This window comes from Elephas maximus, chromosome 22 (assembly GCF_024166365.1).
Source record: "Elephas maximus indicus isolate mEleMax1 chromosome 22, mEleMax1 primary haplotype, whole genome shotgun sequence".
Lineage (NCBI taxonomy): Eukaryota > Metazoa > Chordata > Mammalia > Proboscidea > Elephantidae > Elephas > Elephas maximus.
Genome location: NC_064840.1, coordinates 18,774,118 through 18,791,639, shown reverse-complemented (window position 1 = coordinate 18,791,639; position 17,522 = coordinate 18,774,118). Strand labels below are relative to the sequence as shown.

Sequence of the window (17,522 nt, the reverse complement as noted above, 5' to 3'; positions counted from 1 at the left end):
ATTTTACATTGTTCACCACATCAAAGATACTGCTTTCAGGTATGGCTGGCATCTGTCTCTCTCCCAACCCCACAGCACCTCCCTACAGAATCAAAGCCTTTTTTCAAAATTACAGTCCCTGACAGGGGCAGATTACCCAACAAGCAAGGTAAACACAGGCTTACCTATGCTTACTTCCTAATCTGAAGGGAACAATTTTACATGTTTTTCATTGTTCACTACATTGAAATTGTTCCCTACAGATTAGGAAGCCCAGGCTGACCTTGCTTATTGGGTGATCTGCCTGTGAATGTGCTCGCTACTGTAGGAGCATCCCGTCACCTCAAACATGCAGGCCGGCTCACCATGTGAGCTTGATGCCCTGCCCCAGTGGTGCCTGGGAGATAATAAGTCTCCCTTGAATCTAAGAATCATTAAGGGTTCTGGGCCACTGCTCAGGGAAACACAATTAGGACACAGTGTTAATACCAACTAATGACTCTCCCAGTGGAATCTGGGCTCCACTGGACCTGTTTCCTGGAGTGTTTGCTCATTTCTCTACCTGCAGCAGTCAGTGCTGGGATCATGTTCAGGGACTTAGAAGGCCTCCCTTTCTGATTACTTCTGTATAAACCAGATCCCAGGCATGGGAAGCCGAATGCGCTACTGGATCAGAGCAAGAATGTTGGAGATTCTGCATTGACTTAAGAGTCAGGAAGCAAGGCAGGAGAGATCAGGGATCAGGGCAGGACGGAGTTAAGCTGGAGCCAGGGAGTTCCCCTACAAAAGGGGACATGGTTCCTGAATGCAATCCAAGAGGTCAATTCAAGAGGTCAAGGTAGTGAGAGGCAACCAGGACTGCGAGTCCAGAGACTGGGGTCCATGCTCTGACCCTAAGAAGCACCATGACCTTGGGAAAACCATGCCTCCCCATTATTTCCTGAAATTGTCTCTAGGCTGCTGCATACTCTATTCCATTCGCCTAGATTTCTCTTCCACCCCTTAGTGGCTTGTCTTGAGTCTGCGTTTCCTACCTTCCTTCATCAGGCAAAATCCTATGCACTTTCAAGACCCTAATCAAACGCTCCCTCCTGTGAAGTCTCCCCCAGGGCTGCTTCTGCTCTCTGGGCTTCTATGTCTACACGTGTAGAGTGGAGACATAGGTGAGGAAGGTCTTCCAACACATCATTCAACTCATGGCCTCTGCTGCCTCTGGACTTCTGCTCATGGCTAGAATGCACAGCTCTCCCTTTTTCCCTGGAAATCTCCCTAGAATGAGATTCAGCTCAAATGCTGCTTTCTCTCTTTGCTCCTACAAGAGTCCCCATCACATATCCCCATGCTTGAACTGATCCCACTGGTCTTGGCTCTGTCTCCCCACTAGACAGTGAGCTCCTTCAGGGCAGGGTTCTTGTTAGGTGCTGTCGAGATGGTTCTGACTCATAGCGACCCTATATACTAAAGAATCAAACACTGATTGGTCCTGTGCCATCCTCACAATCATTGCTGTGTTTGAGCCCACTGTTGCAGCCACTGTGTCAATCCACCTCGTTGAGGGCCTTCTTCTTTTTCAATGACCCTCTACCTTACCAAGCGTGATGTTCTTCTCCAGGGACTAGTCCCTCCTGATAACATGTCCAAGTACATAAGAAGTCTTACCATCCTCGCTTCCAAGGAGACTCTGGCTGTACCTTTTCCAAGACAGACTTGTTCATTCTTCTGGCAGTCTGTGGTATATGCAATATTCTTCACCAACACCATAATTCAAAGACATCAATTCTCCTCCTTCGGTCTTTCTTATCCATTGTCCAGCTTTTGCATGCATATAAGATGACTGAAAATACCATGGCTTGGATCAGGTGCGCCTTAGTCCTCAAAATGACATCTTTGCTTTTCAACACTTTAAACAGATTTGCCCAATGCAATACGTCATTTGATTTCTCGACTGCTGCTTCCATGGGTGTTGGTTGTGGATCCAAGTAAAATGAAATCCTTGACAACTTCAATCTTATCATGATGTTGCTTATTGGTCCGGTTGTGAGAACTTTTGTTTTCTTTATGTTGAGGTGTAATCCATACTGAAGGCTGTGGTCTTTGATCTTCATCAGTAAGTGCTTCAAGTCCTCTTCGATTTCGGCAAGCAAGGTTGTGTCCATCTGCATAACGCAGGTTGTTAATGAGTCTTCCTCCAATCCTGATACCCCGTTCTTCTTCATATAGTCCAGCTTCTTAGATTATTTGCTCAGGATACGGATTGAATAAACATGATGAAAAGATACAACCCTGATGCACACTTTTCCTGATTTTAAACTACACAGTAACCCCTACTTCTGTCTGAACAACTGCCTCTTGATCTATGTCCAGGTTCCACATGAGCACAATTAAATGTGTTCTGGAATTCCCATCCTTCACCATGTTATCCATAATTTGTTATGATCCACACTGTCAAATGCCTTTGCATAGTGAATAAAACACAGTAAATATCTTTCTGGTATTCTCTGCTTTCAGCCAAGATCCATCTGACATCAGCAATAATATCCCTTGTTCCACGTCCTCTTCTGAGTCTGGCTTGAATTTCTGGCAGTTCCATTGATGTACTGAAGGCAGGGACTGGGCTTTATTCCCCTGAGTCCTTTGTGCTCAGTCCACCTGAGAGCTCACTGAGTGACTGTTGGTAGAATGGATGGTCCCAGTGTTTTCTTCGTACACCACGTTGCCAACTGGGAGCTCACCAGGAGTTTCAACTTGACACACTGCCAACCATCTGTCTCTTTACCCAAGTCACCTCCATTTTCATACCAACCATAGCAGCCTTGAGGTTAATAAGGCTTAGATTCTTCTGGAGCCTGCAGCTGAAAGTGCCCAAGCTTCAAACCTTGCACAGGTCACGATTATGCTCACTGCCTTTCAGAACGATGGTGGTGGACTTAAGAGAATCCACAACTTCACTTAGTAGAAACAAAAATCTCTCCTCTTGTACACATGGGGTCGCCATGAGTTGGAACTGGTTCAATGGCAATGAGCTTTTTTTTTTTTTTTTTGCTTGTACATAAATACAAAGATGCTTTTCTCTGATGGGGCAAAACACCACCCAAGATAATTTTGGCACTGCAGAGGTTGGCAAGATGAGGGCACATTCTGGCTAGTCTCAGGGGCTCCTCTCCAGCAATACCACTCTCCCAGCCCTCCCTCTGCTACAAGGCAAAATACACCTGACTGTAACAAAAGCTAGCGAGCTCTGTATGTGAAGGCTCTTATTTCAGCGGATTGAAATACCTTTGATGGTCCATGACCGAGGGTTATTTTAACAGGTGATCACAATAGTGTGTGTGCACATGCGCGCGCGCGCGAGAGAGAGAGAATGGAAGAGAGTGTCCGGATTATCCAGCCAATCTGAACGTTATCCGAAAGGCAAAAGCTCTGGCTAATGCCCAGCTAATGGCAGGCACAGCCCAATTCCTCTTATCTGTCTCAGCCTCATCCACTATGACGTTTGCTACCAGCAGTTTCCCCCTTGACTTTAAGGCCATCTCTTTAGATTGCCAAAATGTCACCATCAGAATAACATGTATGTTGGCATAAGGGTATCGGTAACGAAGATGACAAATCTGGCACCAAATTAAAAACGCACTACACTTCTGGCCAAACCAGAAGCCTGCTGAGTGGAGCTTCCCCAGCCTGGCTTCCACACACCACCTCTGCCCCCGGCCAGCCTTCAGAGCAGGGGGAACTGAGTCGACCATGGGGCGGTAGATGATGGAGCCTGTCTGTAGAAACCAGTCTGTCTGCAAACTGGTGGCACTGCTCCACCCTACTGCGGAACAGAGCTTCAGAAATATGAGATTTACTAAACTGAACACATGATCAAGCAAACCAACAAAGAATCTTCACACAAAATTCACAGGGGAGAGGCCTTTTTCTGCACGCAGGCAGGTGAGACCTTCCTGTCTAATCCACCTGTCGGGAGGAGTCTACAACCTGGGAAGGCAGTGGCAGCTCCACTGAGCTCTTCTGTGGTTATTGTCTGGTGCCGTCGAGTCAATTTTGACTCATAGCAACCCCATGTGACAGAGTAGAACTGCACCGTGGAGTTTCCTAGGCTATAATCTTTACAGAAGGAGTCCTGGTGGCACCGTGGCTAAGTGCTCGACTGCTAACCAATAGGTTGGCTGTTCATACCTACCAGTCGCTCCTTGGGAGAACCATGAGGCAGTCTGCTTCCATAAAGATTCACAACATTGGTGACCTTATGGAGCAGTTCTACTCTGTCCTATAGGGTCACTATCCGTCGGAATTGACTCGATGGTGACGCGTTTGGTTTTTGGAATCTTTACAGAAGCAGATGGCCACGTCTTTCTCCCGCTGTTCCTCTGGTGGTTTGAACCATCAACCTTTTGATTAGCAGTCAAGCACTTAACCTGTGCACCATGAGGGCTCCTTCTGCTGAGGTCTGAGGCCTGATTATTCAGTGTGGTCCACGGACCCGCAGCCTTGCATCACCTGCAAGCTCCTTAGAAATGCCGGATGGCACCCAGAGCTACTCAGACAGAACCTGCATTTTAACAAGATTCTCAGGGGATTTGCCAGCACACTTGAATTTGGGAAGCGTTGCCCACAGGGAGCCAGATGTGGTCGTGGATTCCTGCCCCTGTCCAGGGCTGCATCAGGTAGACAACCACGAGAAAGCTCAGCCCCTCTATCTTTTGTCAAGCCTATTCGTTTTTTGTTTTGTTTGTTTTTAGGTCTGAAGGTCACCTGTGTGACCTTGGGCAGGTTTGCTTAAGTTCTTTAAGCCTCAGTTTCCTCACTGTAAAATGAGGATAATTTAACAATGGTTAGTTGTTAGTTGTTGTGGATTCCAGCTCATGGGGACCCCACGGGTGCAGAGTAGAACTGCTCCACAGGGTCTTCAAGGCTTTCAGAAGCGGATCACTAGTCCTGTCTTCCAAGGTGCCTCTAAGTGGGTATGAACTTCAACCTTTAGGTCTGTAGTCCAGCGTTTCACCATTTGGGCCACCTAGGGACTCCTGTGAACAATGGTAAAAACCCAACACCAAACCCGTTGCCATCGAGTCCATTCCAACTCATAGCGGCCCTATAGGACAAAGTGTAACTGCCCCATAGGGTTTCCAAGGAGCACCTGGTGGATTTGAACTGCCAACCTTTTGGTTAGCAGCCGTAGCTCTTAAGCACTACGCCATCGGGGTTTTCATTAACAATGGTACTTACCTGAAAAGGCTGCAGGAAAGGTAAACAGGTAAATGAAATCAGGTGTGCAATGGGCTTAGCACAGTGCCTGGCACACAGTAGGCCTTGATGAACAGTTTTTAATGGTTATTATCCCCCTACACACAGAAGAGGGAGCAATTCTCAATCTCCTCTCCTCTCTTATTTGTTCACCCCTCTCCTTCCCCCAGTGTGGAAACCGGAGAGCTTTTCCAACACGATTCAACCCAGATCGCTGACACACGAGGGATGGATTCTCTCTATGGGAGCTCTAAAGACACAAGCTCTGGAGTTGGTTTAAATCCTGGCTCTGCTGCTTACAAGCTATGTGATACTGAGTCTCAGTTTCCTCATCTGTAAAATGGGCACAGGTAAATGTTGTCATTGTTAGGTGCTGTGGAGTCGATTCCGACTCACTGTGACCCTATGTGACAGAGTAGAACTGCTGCACAGGGTTTCCCAGGCTGTTATCTTTATGGGAGCAGACCGCCGGGTCTTTCTCCCAAGGAGCCACTGGGTGGGTTCAAACTGACAACCTCTCAGTTAGCAGCCCAGTGCTTAACCATTGTGCCACCTGGGTTCCTGCTCATAGGTAAATGATAGTGCCTGTTTCAGGGGTCACTGCGAGCGTTAGATGTGCTAATCCATAGAAGGCGTTTAGAAAAGGACTGTCTGCTGTTGTTATCATCATCGTCATCAGCATCACTAGAAGCAAGCTGCTCTCAGAAAACCAGGAAGCACAGGCCAAGCTCAGACTCCAGCTCAGTTTGGGAAATGGGGAGGTAGGTGAGAATGAGGGGGTGCAGCTGGTTCAGGAGGGGAGGGAGAGAAGAGAGGGCGTGGAAATGTTCAAACTACCTGGAGCAGGGATGGGGTGGCCTGAAGGACGGGTCAGGGGGTAGGGTGCTGGGGAGCCATGGAAGGCATCAGGCAGACATGCAGGGATCTGCTGAGGGGTGAGGTGCCCTCACTGGGGGCGAGGGTCCTGGGAGGAGCAACGGGGGACAGCGGCCGACTCACGTACACCTGCGGGCCGACTCCTGGGCCAGCTGCAGTCGGTAGATGGAGAGGCGGTTGGCACCACCACACACGTTGCTCCGCTCGCCCTTGCACTCCATGTCACACTCGGCCTCGCTCACGTTGGCTGCCTGGATCTTGTGGCCACAGTAGCACTCGGCGCCGAACTCCAGCCCAGCATACAGGTAGCCCCTGTGTGAGGCTGCTGTCAGGCACCTCGGGACAGGGAGACTCACCTGTGTTGAGACCCGGGGGATGGGAGGGCTCCAGGGGACAGGGAGATCCCAGGGGGAGTGGGAGACATCAGAGAAGTGGTGGGAGATGGGAGAGACAGGGAGAGCCCAGGGGATAGGAGACCCACCCAAGCTGGAGGCTTCATAGAAGGAGACTTCTAGGGGACAGGGAGACCCCAGAAAAGTGGTGGAAGATGAGGGAGACAGGGAGACCCCAGGGGACAGAGAAATCCCAGGGGAGATGGGGACACAAGGGAGAGGCAGGAAACACTGGAAGGAGGATAGGGGAGACACTGAGGGGGACAGGGGAGGCCTTCAGAGGCAGGGAAACCCAAGGAGATCTGGGGAACAGGGATGCTCCAAGGGACAAGGACCCTGGGCTGTGGTAAGGAGGCCCCAGTAGGGGTCAGTGAGGATGAGGGGTGAGGAAGTCTGCTGGGGCACAGGAAGTCTGCTGGGGCACAGGAAGTAAGCCCAAGGGGGCATACAGGGAGGCCTCTGGGGGAACAGGAAGACCTAGAGAAGGGACGATACCCCAGGGGGGAGAGCAGTAGTCAGGTGAGCCCACCCACCTGCCTTTACCCCTGCCTGATGTCTTATGCCCCCTACACACCTACTCACATAGACACCATGTCCACACTCACGCCCACCTGTACACAACTCCAGCCACACAGTACACTTGTCTACACACACCCACACACACACATGCACGTGGGTCCTTTGGCCCCGCTCCACCCCACTCTTGCTCTGCCCTGGCTGGAGACATCGAAGACACGAGAGAGTCCTGTCTCCAGAGTTCAGTCCCTCCCTTTATCCCAGGAAGACACTTTCACGTCCCTTGAGAGTATCTGGGGCAAGGGGAGGAAGGATGGGTACCTCAGCGGGGAGGCGGGGACTCATATGTCCCCTTGGAAGATGGCAAAACCAGGGTCACATACCCAGCCAAGTAAAAAATTCCTCCCCCTAAAAAAGACAATCAATCCATCCTGGCTGCCTGAACTACCCAGGCACTGCAGGGTTTTCAGCTTTTTTTTTCTTCCATAGCCATGGGATCCTTCCCTAAAAAGGGCTTTGGAGACCCACTCTGTAAACAGAGGGAAGGGGGGAGGGAAGGAAGTACAACCTCGCTTGGCCCCTTGCCCACGGCAGCCTCTGAGGAATTCTCCAGAATCATGGGGGCTCCTTGGGGAGCAGCCTGGAAGCCACCGGTCTCGCGAGGCAGCATCAATGGGAACGGTCAGCCACCACTTCACTCTGGGCTGTGTGGTGCTGGCTGGAGACAGGCCCACTGGGACTTGTACCTCCACACACCTGGCTACTGGAACAGCACCTGGCTTTGTCCAGTCCATATGCTCACCTGGGCAGACACAGCAAGTGCCCCTTAAATGGACAGGGCATCTTGATGTCTGAACCCTACCAAAATCTTGGGGCTGGGGCAGACCTTCTTCCACCTGTCTCTCTCAAGCCTTGCTTCTCCAGTGTTCCTGAAGGTCTTCCTCCTATGATGGGACCCACTGATAGAAGCAAAACTTCACAAGAAAAGGGCCCAGCAAGTGTTATCAATTCTAAAGCAAGAAAGAATGAAGTCTGAGGTGGAGGCCCATCCAGAATAGGACTTAGTGACTCATTTCTAATGAATAGAATGTGGTGGAAGAGATGGTACGTGACTTCCAAAGCTAGGTGTCACAGACATTGTGGCTTCTTCCTTCCTCTCCCTCTTGGCTCGTTCACTCTGGGGGAAGCCAGATGCCACGTCGTGAGGATACTCAAGTGGCCTTATGGAGAGATCCAGGCAGTGAGAGACTGAGGCCTCCAGCCAACAGCCATGTGAGTGAGCCATCTTGGAAGATGCAGTTGAGATGGGAAGATTTTGTGACCTTTAGAGTTGACTGGCTGGGAGTTTGAAGCCTTTTCAAAAGCTACTACAAGATCAAGGGACCCAGGGGAAGGAGGGAAGGTCAGCTTAGCCCCACAGTGACTCCCGGGACAGCAATCCTGGCCTCGCTGCTGCCCAGGCCTGGACTGTGGGCTGTGCCCCTGCTCATCAGTCTTTTGAGGGTCTCATCATTCTTGGAAAGTCAACTTCCTTCCCAAACCCCTTTCTTCTGGTGCATGTTCTAATGAGAAACATCGTCGTAGCCTTACACTGTCTAGACAGGTTGGTCCTTCTCCCTGGGAGAAAAACAATAAGTGCCCTTGAGACCCAAGCCCTGCCTCATCCTTCACATGGACGCCCCCACACCTCACGCTTACACACTCACATCTGCACACACATGCACACCCAACTGTGCATTTCCAAGTTGTTTCCACTTCCTCACCACTTCAGCACAATCTTGCACATCCAACAATGCAATCACAAGACACCTGTACACACAAACACAATTCTGGACCTTTCACGAAGACTCGGGCACTCAGATATTATTATTTAAAGATAATTATGTATTGGCCTTAATCTCACAAACATAACCAGCCCTGGCAACACTCACATAACTATACATTCATTCCCAGGCACAGTCTTACACAACTGCACAATCACAAACTCCCACAGACCAATTCCCAACTGCTCATTTGCACACATGTACTTGTGCGTGTGCACACACACACACACGCCCTTGCATCACCCTTTCCTAGTGGCCACGTGCTCGCGCACCAATATACCCTTCCATGGAAAAGGAAAGGACGCCCCAGACAGGAACCTGAGAAGAAAGGGTCTGAGATGAACGGAGCCTGGGACGTCGGGGCCCTACCGTTCCGCACAGTTGTCCTGGCAACGGAAGACGGTCATCTTTTTGTAGTCGAAAAAGGACACGCCTCGCAGAGCCCGACTCTGGGTGTCATCCAGATAACAGCCGATGTACTTAGCTTTGGGGAGAGGACAAAAGTCAGATGAGGCTGGAGGCAGAGCTGAAAGGGCACAGGGGAAGCTTCCCTAAGGCTCTGTGGCCTTGTTGACTTTTTGGTACCAATTCCTTCCTATGAGCAGAAAACCAGTAACAAGAGAGACTGAAATTCATGTGCCTTGGCAGAACCTGGTCCAATAAGGGCAGTGGAGTCCACTGGGTACGGCTGTGTGCCCTGGAGGCCAACAGAGAGGAGGGGACCCTTCTGTGGCCAGGGCCACAGCCAGGCTCTGGGCTATACCGGTGGCATCTAAGCACCCAGAAACCCAAGCCAAAGTTATTCCCTAAGCACCAAGTAGAACTTCTTGTCTCTCCTAGGATGCGTGCCATATTAAGAGAGCTCTGATGTGCCTGGCATTTGACAGCATGTTCCCATTTCTGTAAGTTGTCTTAAGATATTTATTTGTTCTTAGAAAGTACACTAGACTTGGATATCTCAAGGTCTAGGTCCTTCTGCCACCTCCTAGCCACCTCCTAGTCTAGGGACTTTAGGCCAGTTAATCTCTCTGAGTCGGAGTCTGTAGAGTGAGGATGGATGGTTAAAACGAAAGGGCACAAGTAACGCTTCTATCATAAAACCAAAAACCCTGTTGCCATTGAGTAGATTCTGACTCATAGAGGCTTGAGCTGACTCATAGAGAACTGCCCCATAGGGTTTCCAAGGCTGTGATCTTTACAGAAGCAGACTGCCACACCTTTCTCCTGAAAGGAAACATGGACGTTCTGCTTAGCAGCTGAGTGATTAACCACTGTGCCACCAGAACTCTGTTTCTATCATACTGTCGTACATATAATAGGCACAGAGTTAAAGTGAGTGGAATAAGAAACTGACCATTCACAGTGCTGTGCACCGGACTTTACAGTTTGCCCATATTGTGAGCCAAGGCGAATGCTTCCACTCCCTAAAAAACTTTCAATTATGTAAAACAATCCTTCAATTATAAACCATACACTTGGTTTTCTTAAAGTAGTCAACATGTTCCTGTACTTTCATGGTAAATAGTAAATCACACATAGGGATTAGGACTTTACAGTTTACAAAGTCTTTTTCTGTATGTTCTTAAAAATGTTATTATTATTAGCTGGGTACTTTGCTACGTGCTTTATACAATTGTCTTACTGAATCCCTAAAATGAGAAACTTGAGGCCCAGAGAGGTTAAGTCACTTGCCCAAGGTAACACAGCTTGAAAGTGTGGAGCCAGGATTGGCCCCAGGTAATCTGGCTCCAGAGCCCATGTTCTGAACAACTGCTTGCTTCTGCTTCAACCAGAGGGTCTTTGCAGTGCCCCATGTCAAGTGGGACGCAGTGGCATCTCATGCTCTTTCCTTAGATGAATGAACTGAGGCCCAGAGAGGGTAAATGGCTCTCCCAAGATCCACGGCTCATCGGCGGCAGGATAAAGATTTAAACCCAGGTCTGTGGGACTCCAAACCAGTGCTTTCTACTACTCCCCTGGAAGCAACTGGAGGCTGACCGAGGGATCCAGCCAGCCCTCAGAATTAAACGGCCTCTCGGGAATGATTACGGGAAATACTAAATGCCACTGATCACTTCCCTGGCTAGGCTGTTGTTTGGTTTGAACTGTGGGCTCCTGGGCTCCCCTCACTCAGGGTGGAGAGAAGGATTCAGCAGAGGATGGCAGCGTGTCGCTGAGCTGCTGCTTCCCCTCCATGCCACCTTGTTGCTGCAGCATTTCCCAGCCCCTTTGGATTTGTTTCATATGACAGAGGTGATATGGTCGATTAAGAATCCAAAAAACCAAAACCAATCCTGTTGCTGTCAAGTTGATCCCAACTCATAGCGACCCTATAGGACAGGGCAGAACTGCCCCATAGGGCTTCCAAGGCTGTAACTTTACAGAAGCAGACTGCCACATCTTTCTCCAGCAGAATGTCTGGTGGATTAGAACTGCCAACCTTCCAGTTGGCAGACGAGCACTTAACCACTGCACCACCAGGGCTCCTTCGGCTAAGAATGGTACACCCTTATAAGAAACATCACGTCCCCTGGAGCAGGCGCATCAGCGGGTGACGGCTCTGGAGAAGGCCACACCCTGTCACTGTGGTCGTTCACAGACGTTTGCTCTGCCTATCTGAGAGGGAATCACAGACCCGTGGTCGGGGGCAGGGTGCTGCTCACATCTGAGCAGGGAGAGAGAAGTCTTATGGGCCACGTTGGTGAGGGTTTCACATGAATTTTAGCTCACCAGCAGACAGTGTCCACAGATGTATTATAGGAGGTGCAGGAGGAGAAAAAAAGAAGAGGTTATAGGAGGGAGGCAGAGAAGGGAGAATGGGAAGGAGGGAGGGAAGAGAAGAGGAGAAAAAGTTGGTTTGTTTTGGCAGAATGAGGTCTTTGTCATTAGATCAACAGATATTGTGTGTGTGTGTGTGTGTGTGTGTGTGGCAGGGAGGAGAAGAGAGGTAGAGAGAAAACAAAACTACCACATATTGACCACCTCCTATGTGGCGACCACTTTACTATATGGGCCATGTTTTTTTTTTTTAATTCAATCCTCACAACTTTCTTATTAACCCATTTTATAGACCAGGAAACCGAATGCTGTGACAATTACATCTGGTGGCACAGTGGTTAAGCATTTGGCTGCTAACCAAGAGCTTGGCAGTTCAAATCCACCAGCCACTCCTTGGAAACCCTATGGGGCAGTTCTACTCCGTCCAATAGGGTCGCTATGAGTTGGAATAGATAGCAGCGGGTTTTTCTTTTTTTTTTTTTTTAAACGGGCCTTAGAAGCAAATCTTTTTTTTTTTTTTAGAAGCGAATCTTAGTTTTGGTGTATGGTATATGTTCTGGCTGGCAACTACTCAGGTTAATTCTGTTTTTCCTCTTTTCTAAACGGAATTAAAAAAAAAAAAAACTGCTGCTGTCAAGTCGATTCCGATTCACGGTGACCCCCATGTGTGTCAGAGTAGAACTGTGCTCCACAGGGTTTTCAATGGCTGGGTTTTTGGAGGTGGATCTCCAAGCCTTTCTTCTGAGGCACCTCTAGGTGGATTCAAACCTCTAACCTTTCAGTTAGCAGCCAAGTGTGTTAACCACTGGCACCACCCAGGGACTAGAAGCTAAGTAATCTGCCCAAGTTCCTACAGCTTGTGTCTCACTTAAAATGGAAGCCCAGGCCTACCCTTCACCACTGAGCACAAGATTTCTTGGGAAGGTTTCACTTCCTTTGGGCCCAGAGGCCTCAGGATCATAAAGAGCACACGGAGACCTGCCAGGGGAGGAAGGCTCAGACCCTAGACATGCTAAGTTTAGAGTCGGATGTAGTATGACTTTGGGTGGTTTCACCTTGGGGTGACGGTAGGTGCATTTTGGCTACATGTGGGACAGGAGATTTTGTTAGATAAGGAGATTTCTAGAACGAAATGCGTGGGAATGAGAGTGCATGTGTGTGGACATACTCATGTTCACTGTGAACTAATGTGAGAATTATACTGAGTATTTACCATATGCCAAAACTAAGATTCACTTCCAAGGCAGACAGCCGTAATAGTCAGGTGAAGGGGTGGACTGTAACGGGGACTGTTTGTGTCTTCAAAGTGCCCCCCTTCTTATTTTTCTGACAACAGATCTTACTGCCTGGCCACGTGAGAGATACTGACCTTGGCGGAGCCAATCATATTGTCCACCCCGCCAGCCACAGTGATCAGTCCAGGGAAGGGCACATGACCTATTCTTTGGATTCGTACAGCTTGAAGCTTAGAGAGAGAACTCTGTTTTGCTAAGCTATGATGTTGGCATTCTTTTTGCCCAGAACTATCAACAGCCACAACTGGCACTAAAGTCAGCCTATGCGGGAGAAGAAACACGCTAAGTCAGACACAAGCAGAGATGAAAGTGAGAGACAGAGGTCCCAAATCATTTATTTTAAAATCCAGTCTAGTACAGATTATTTTGTAGTTTGATGACATAACCCAATACATTTTTCTCTTTAGCTTAAGCTGGTTCAAGCTGGGCTTTTGTCCTTTGCCACCAAAGGAACACTGACTAATACACTCATCCTCAGAGAGGCTAAGTAACTTGCCTAAGTCCACCTAGCTCAGACCAAATTCAAGTCCAGGCCTGTCTGCTCCAAAGCTCCCCTTCCCATGCACCACACTGAGTCTCTGCTTGGTGGAGGACTTCTCCATCCTTGGCCAGCCCAGAGTAGGGGGATGCAAGAGAGAAGGTCCCTTGGTGGAAGAGGTGGGCTTTGACTACCACCTGACCCAAAGCCTGGGTTCTCAAATGCTGGCCACCTTGAAGCTAGAATATATGAAGGCAAACACGGCGTCAGGATTGGAAGAAGACTCGTTAACAATCTACAATACGCAGATGATACAACATTTCTTGCTGAAAATGAAGATGACCTGAAGCACATATCGATGAAGGTAGAAGACTATAGCCTTCAGTATGGCTTACACCTGAACATGAAAAAAAAATACTCACGAATGGACTGATAAACAACATCATGATAAATGAAGAAGAAATTGAAGCTGTCGATGGTTTCATTCTACATGGATCAACAATCAACATCCATGGAAGCTGCTGTCAAAAGATCAAATGACATGTTGCATCGGGCAAATCTGTGGCAAAAGACCTCTTCAAAGTTTTAAAAAGCAAGGATGTCACTTTGATGACTAAGGTGCCTCTCACCCGAGTCATGGTCTCTTCAATCTCCTCATGCACATGAAAAGCTGGACAATGAAAAAGGAAGACAGAGGAAGAACTTATGCTTTCAAATTGTGGTGTTGGCAAAGAACACTGAATATACCATGGACTGCCAGAAGAAGAAACAAATCAGTCTTAGAAGAAATACAACCAGAATGTTTCTGACAAGCGAGGATGGTGAGACTTACTTTGGAAATATTGTCCCTAGTAAAGAGCATCATGTTTGGCACAGTAGAGAGTCAGTGACAGCAAGGGAGACCCTCAGTGAGATGGACGGACACAGTATCTGCAACAATGGACTCAAAATAGCAGCATTCGTGAAGATGTTGCAGGACCTGGCAACCTTTCAATCTGTTATACGAAAGGTTGCCATGAGTTCAACAACAACCCCTCCAACCTTCTTGTCAGGCCTCAGGCTGAGATGCTCTTCAGGACAAGTGCTCAAAGACTTGCTGAATGAACAAATGACCCTCCATTTCCTTATCTGTCAACAAGAGGGAGAAAAGGCTACGTGGTCCTTCAGTAACACTCTGGAGAAATGTTGGCATGTTACACATAAAGGCCTGTGTGGGTCAGGACGTGACTATGGAGTTGGTCTCCTCTCAGTCCTAGGAAAGGTGTGGTGACTCCTTCCCCACTGACCCACCAGTGTGGGCTGCGGCCAATGGAACCATCGTCCCTGGAGTTTCATTCTCCCACTGAGCTCAGCAGCGGCTACTGCACTAAAACCATTTTCCCACGGCCCTGCCTTCAAATTCTGCTGTGGCTGCAGAAGCTCTTGGAGACGAGAAGATGACGTATGTAAAACAGGGACAAAAAATTGAGGGCAGATTAATGGTCGAGTTCACACGGTCTATCAGCTTGTCTCTGCAGCAATCCAAATACTGCTAACATGGCAATGTCACCCCGCCAGGCTATTTATCTCAGGCACAGACACCAGCCTGGGGTGAGCCCAGAGGAGTGCACACATCTGCAAAGAGCCCTCCTGAGGGGGCTTTTCCTTTGTTTCTTTCCTTGACTTTTTTCTTTCTCTCGCTTCCATCAGTCTTCCTTTTCATGAAATTTTGCCTCTTCAATAAAGGTAATTTGCTAAAGTGCAGCTAAACGTGAAATAGTTCTTATCCCTTTTTATGGATTGTTTGTGAGTATATTCAAAGAGGAGGTGTCCCTGTGTCCTGCAAGGAGGGCAGTTTTGGAGGCAACCAGATCTGGGTTTGAATCCTGAGTGTGAATCTGCAGTAGGCATGCAGCATTATTCAAGCTCTCTGAGTATTTAAGCTTTTTTTGTGCCATCTCTATCCTACAGGGGGACTATGAGTCAAAACTGACTCGATGGCAACAGGTTTGGTTTGGCTTCTGGTGCCATCTGAAAAATGGCACAAAAATCCTCCCAAGGGTAATGTTAAGACTGAGCATAAGTAAGGTCAGTCTACGTATTGAGCCTAATGATTGTGCTAAGAGTCTGGCACGGACTTAGAAACTCAAGAAATGGTTATTTTCTTGCTGGGCATGTCTATAGCATTCTGGAAGGTGGTCCCTCGGGCTGACCACTCGGTGCCGTCTGCATTTCCTTGCACAGGGAAAGGGATTTCCTTTTCACAGCGAGGCTTCCCTGGGGCAGATGGATACATCTTTCACTTTGGTCAAGGCCCACAGATCCTACAGACTCAACTACCTCTTCCCCCGGGAAGCCAGCTGTGATATACCCCCATGACTGACCGGGGTCCCAAATTCCCCTGGTTTACCCCAACATTACACTTTTTGAAAATGTTTTCCAAGCACTTTGCAGTATTTTTTTTTATTTCTAACTGGAAACAGCTTAGGCTCATTGTAGAAGAATTTTTCATGAAATGAAAAAGTACTGTAATGGAGGAAAGCAGGGTACAATCCTATATACACAGAACACATGTCTCGGAAATACATATGTAAAAGAGAAAGGAAGGTAATACGCCAACAGTGTTAACTGTGGCTGTTGTTGGATGGTGGGGTTCTGGGTCAATTTTTATTTTCATCTCCTTTTCTATGCATTCTAACTTTTCTACAATGAGCATTGTGACTTTGATAAGTAGGAAAAAAGTTATTTTTTGAAAATAAAATGATCCTTTTACCCGTCTGTCTTCCCCCAAAGGGCTATGAATATTCCTCATGAGGAAGAACTTTGAATAATTTCCTGTGTCTCCACCTCCCAGCACAGGGCTGGGCACACAGTAGGTGCTCAATAAATAGAGAATGAATGAATGGAATTGAGGATCCCATATTTTAAGAAAGAGACACCATAGCTCAGCGGTTAAGAAAAAGGGTTTTGGAATCAGCGGAATTGGGTTGGACTCTGCTCTGCCTCTTAGCAACTGTGTGACCTTGGCCAAGTCATTTAACCAGGGCTTCAAACCAGCTCGAACCAGTTCAGTCACAGCTGATGAAGCAAAACAGGGATAGACCAGAATTTGTACAATGTGGGTGCCTGGAATGATAACTGGAACACGGAAAATTACAGGTCAAAGCCCTGGAATGGGAGACTCGGAAGAGGCGTAGTAAGCCCTTTCAGGAGCCTGATGCAGGAGATTGGATTACTGCCAGAACCGAGGAGAGTGATACACATTCAAGTGGTGTGGTCTGCCACCATCTTTGTGTGAGGCGTCACTGTTTCCCACCCTGCCAGTCAGGAGAGTTTGTTATTATGCAACACACACACACTTCCCTTGTTTTCTAAGAGGGAAATTAAGCTTCTAGCAGGGCATCGACCGTAATTTTTCCCATTCCGTTATCGTTCCAGGCCCTCACATTTTGCAAATTCAGTTCTGTCCTGTTTTCACTTCATGGGCCATGACTGAACCAGGAAGAACTGGTTCGAAGCTCTGCATTTAACTTCTCTGAGCCTCCATTTCCTCATCTGTGAAATGGGGCTCATTAGTTCCTACCCGATGTGAGGCTGAAAGTGGAATACGGAGACAGAGCTCCTGACACAGAGCTCACTCACCAGCAGTGACTGCACCTTTTGCCGGAGGAGCTGGGGAGGAAGGCGCCCCTGCTGTCCCTTCCAAACTGCAGACTAAGTCTCCCCACATCCTCCATCATGCCCGGCCCACACGCCAACTCACCCCGTAATCCAGGGGAAACAGAAACAGCACAGGCTTTGAAATCAAACTGGGTTTGGCTCCTGGCTCTGCCTCAGACTAGCTGTGGGACCTTGGGCAAACCACATCCCATATCTGCACCTGTTTACTCCTGCAAAATTAACCAAAAAACCCAAACCAAACCCGGTGCCATTGCGTCAGTTCCGACTCATAGCAACCCTATAAGACAAAGTAGAACTGCCCCATAGAGTTTCCAGGGAGTGCCTGGTGGATTCAAACTGCCAACCTTTTGGTTAGCAGCCGTAGCACTTAACCACTATACCACCAGGTTTCCCTGCAAAATTAGGAGTTGATAATAAGAGCAGGCAAGTATTAAGTGCTTACTGCATGCCAGACTTCTGTGTACTAAGAAGGGAGATA

At 48.3% G+C, this 17,522-nt stretch overlaps 1 protein-coding gene across 4 annotated transcripts in view; it reads right to left on the bottom strand.

Annotated features, from left to right (window-relative positions):
• WSCD2 (WSC domain containing 2) overlaps window positions 1-17,522 on the bottom strand; it is a 270,733-nt gene that overhangs the window by 38,694 nt on the left and 214,517 nt on the right. For all 4 annotated transcript variants that reach the window (XM_049865982.1, XM_049865981.1, XM_049865983.1 and 1 more), the window contains exons 3-4: window positions 9,203-9,317; window positions 6,230-6,414 (exon numbers count right to left, since the gene is read on the bottom strand). In XM_049865982.1, coding sequence (XP_049721939.1) covers window positions 6,230-6,414; window positions 9,203-9,317 — 300 coding nt within the window. The remainder of the gene's footprint in view (window positions 1-6,229; window positions 6,415-9,202; window positions 9,318-17,522) is intronic.